Source organism: Branchiostoma floridae, chromosome 13 (genome assembly GCF_000003815.2).
Source record: "Branchiostoma floridae strain S238N-H82 chromosome 13, Bfl_VNyyK, whole genome shotgun sequence".
Taxonomy (NCBI): Eukaryota; Metazoa; Chordata; class Leptocardii; order Amphioxiformes; family Branchiostomatidae; genus Branchiostoma; species Branchiostoma floridae.
In genome coordinates this window covers 13,247,952-13,250,465 of record NC_049991.1, presented here as the reverse complement: position 1 = coordinate 13,250,465, position 2,514 = coordinate 13,247,952, and the positions used below count along the sequence as shown (strand labels likewise).

Sequence of the window (2,514 nt, the reverse complement as noted above, 5' to 3'; positions counted from 1 at the left end):
AAACGGGAAGGATATCCCTAGGGAGGGGGGGCCAAACCCCAGGGGGGGGGGGGGGGGGGGCGAAAACGCCAGAGGGGGGCGAAAACGCTAGCGATCTCGCCCCCCGGGGGGGGCGAGATCGCGGGGGGGGCGAGATCGCTGTCACACCGGTCACATTATTATCATTTTCGAGTTTACATACATGTGGAATAGAATGCCCACAAACGCCTTTATTTCAACACTTCCTGCTTATGTACATAGCAATCTCAAAGTGTCTAATACCCCGCAGTTAAACTTGTACAACAAAATAAAGATACACGTACCACTGTCTTTATAGACCCGGTTATGTTCAGGTACTCCTCGGAGGTTTTGTCTGCAAACTCCGACTGGAAGACTTTGTTCGTGATCCTGATTTTGGACTTCACCAGGTCGGAGACTATAACAAAGTATGAGAGCTTGTTAGTGTTTTTGAGATGTCGTATCATATCACTTATCCGAGTAAATGTTAGTTGAAGATGCTGTGGAAAATGGTAGTGTACTGGTTTAATCTTAACTATACAACAAGCCTACAAGTAAGGTTCATTTTTTCAGATCATGGTCATGCTTATAAAGCCTTACTGTAACAACTTTCTTTGCACCGCATTTCTTTAGAAAAATAACGTTCCTTAATGATCTACATCTGCTTTTCTTGTGTTAGCATATATCCAAATGTAACATCAAATACATGTAACATTACTAAGCATGGGATGTAATGTACCTTGACTAAAACCATTATTGACGAAAAAGTGAATTACCAAATGCAGGCACTCCTCCTCTTCTTGTTGTTGACGCTAACGTCGTCAATGTAGTAGGCACTGCTGTTACAACAGAGATTTTAATGGGTATTAGTGTAAACGTAATTTTATACAACAAAAGTCTTTTGCTCTCTTTTGAAAGTGTGACGATTTCGGGACCAAATACCCGTCTTTACATTCAAAAGAAACTATCTGGCATAGAATACTTACTGGCAATCTATTCTGCAGATAATATCATGGCCTAGCAATAGAAAATATAGAAATCACCCATTGGTGTAGACCTAATGAACAATACCTGTTGTAGTTGAGTTGTCTTGCTCGGTACTCGTTGCTGCATTTGTTGTATGTTGAGCAGTCGATCTAATGGTGGACTGTTGTGACGTCAAAGTAGTCCGGGCTGTAGTCTGCGATGGGGTGGTGTGAGCTGCGGTTGAGGATGTTGCTGTGGTAGCAGCCTGGGTAGTAGGACGTACCGTTGTTGGAGATTCGGTAGTTTGTACAGTTGATACAGGCTTCGTGGTTGTGGTGCGGGCCTGGGTAGTCGGACTGACTGAGTCCGTTGTAGTTGAATGCGGTAGAGTTGTTGCAGCTTTTGTAGTTGGAGACTCTGTAGTAGGTGCCTGAGTAGTAAGTGATTCCGTAGTTGAAACAGCAGTTGTTGCTGGCTTGGTGGTCGTGGTAGATCGCTCAGTTGTTCTGACTGTTGTTTCTGTAGTAGTTGGGCTGGCTGTAGTAGAGGGTTCGGTTGTCTTAACTGCAGTGGAAGGCGGCACAGTCGTCGCAGGTTTTGAGGTTGGGGTCTCCGTCGTGGGAGCTTCAGTTGTTGGACTTGCTGTGGTGGACAACACAGTAGTTGGAGCTGCAGTGGAAGAGGGTGCGGTCGTTGCTGGTTTCGTGGTTAGGGACTCAGTGGTAGGAGCATCAGTAGTTGCAGCGGCCGTCGTTGGTGATTCCGTTGTAGCGGCTCTGGTCGTTGGATGCTCCGTGGTAAGGGCCTGGGTAGTTGGAATGGCTGTGGTGGGAGATTTGGTTGTTGGTGATTCCGTGGTGGGAGGCTCAGTTGTCAGACTAGCTGTAGTATGGGACTCCGTTGTTGGACGGGCAGTTGTTGCTGTTTCGGTAGTTGGAGATTCCGTGGTAGGTGCCTCTGTAGTTGGGACGGCTGTAGTGGGAGACTCTGTTGTTGCTCCTGCCGTGGAATGCGGTGCAGTCGTTGTAGGCTGAGTTGTAGCTGAATCTGTGGTAACAGCCTGGGTAGTTGAACTGCTTGTCGTAGGTGATTCCGTTGTTGGAACCGCGGTTGTTACATGTTTGGTAGTTTGAGATTCTGTGGTGGGAGCCTCAGTAGTTGACATGACTGTGGTGGGAGAGTCAGTAGTTTGAGCAGAAGTGGAAGGTGGTACGCTTGTCACTGGTTTGGTAGTGACAGGTGCTGTGGTAGGAGCTTCCGTAGTTACACTGGCTGTAGTAAGAGCTTGAGTAGTAGAAATGGCTGTAGTAGGAGCTTCAGTAGTCGGACCTGCCGTAGTAGGAGCTTCAGTAGTTGGACTGGCCGTAGTCGGAGCTTCAGTAGTTGGGCTGGCCGTAGTAGGAGCTTCAGTAGTTGGACTGGCCGTAGTGGGAGCTTCAGTAGTAGGAGCGTCAGTAGTAGGAGCTTCAGTAGTTGGGCTGGCCGTAGTAGGAGCTTCAGTAGTTGGACTGGCTGTAGTAGGAGCTTCAGTAGTTGGACTGGCCCGTAGTA

The 2,514-nt window shown here is 47.8% G+C and overlaps 1 protein-coding gene across 1 annotated transcript in view; it reads right to left on the bottom strand.

The window, feature by feature from the left end:
• Positions 1–2,514, bottom strand: part of LOC118428516 (mucin-2-like) — a 7,635-nt gene that overhangs the window by 3,367 nt on the left and 1,754 nt on the right. The window contains exons 2-4 of the mRNA XM_035838605.1: positions 1,069–2,487; positions 774–836; positions 303–415 (exon numbers count right to left, since the gene is read on the bottom strand). Coding sequence (XP_035694498.1) covers positions 303–415; positions 774–836; positions 1,069–2,487 — 1,595 coding nt within the window. The remainder of the gene's footprint in view (positions 1–302; positions 416–773; positions 837–1,068; positions 2,488–2,514) is intronic.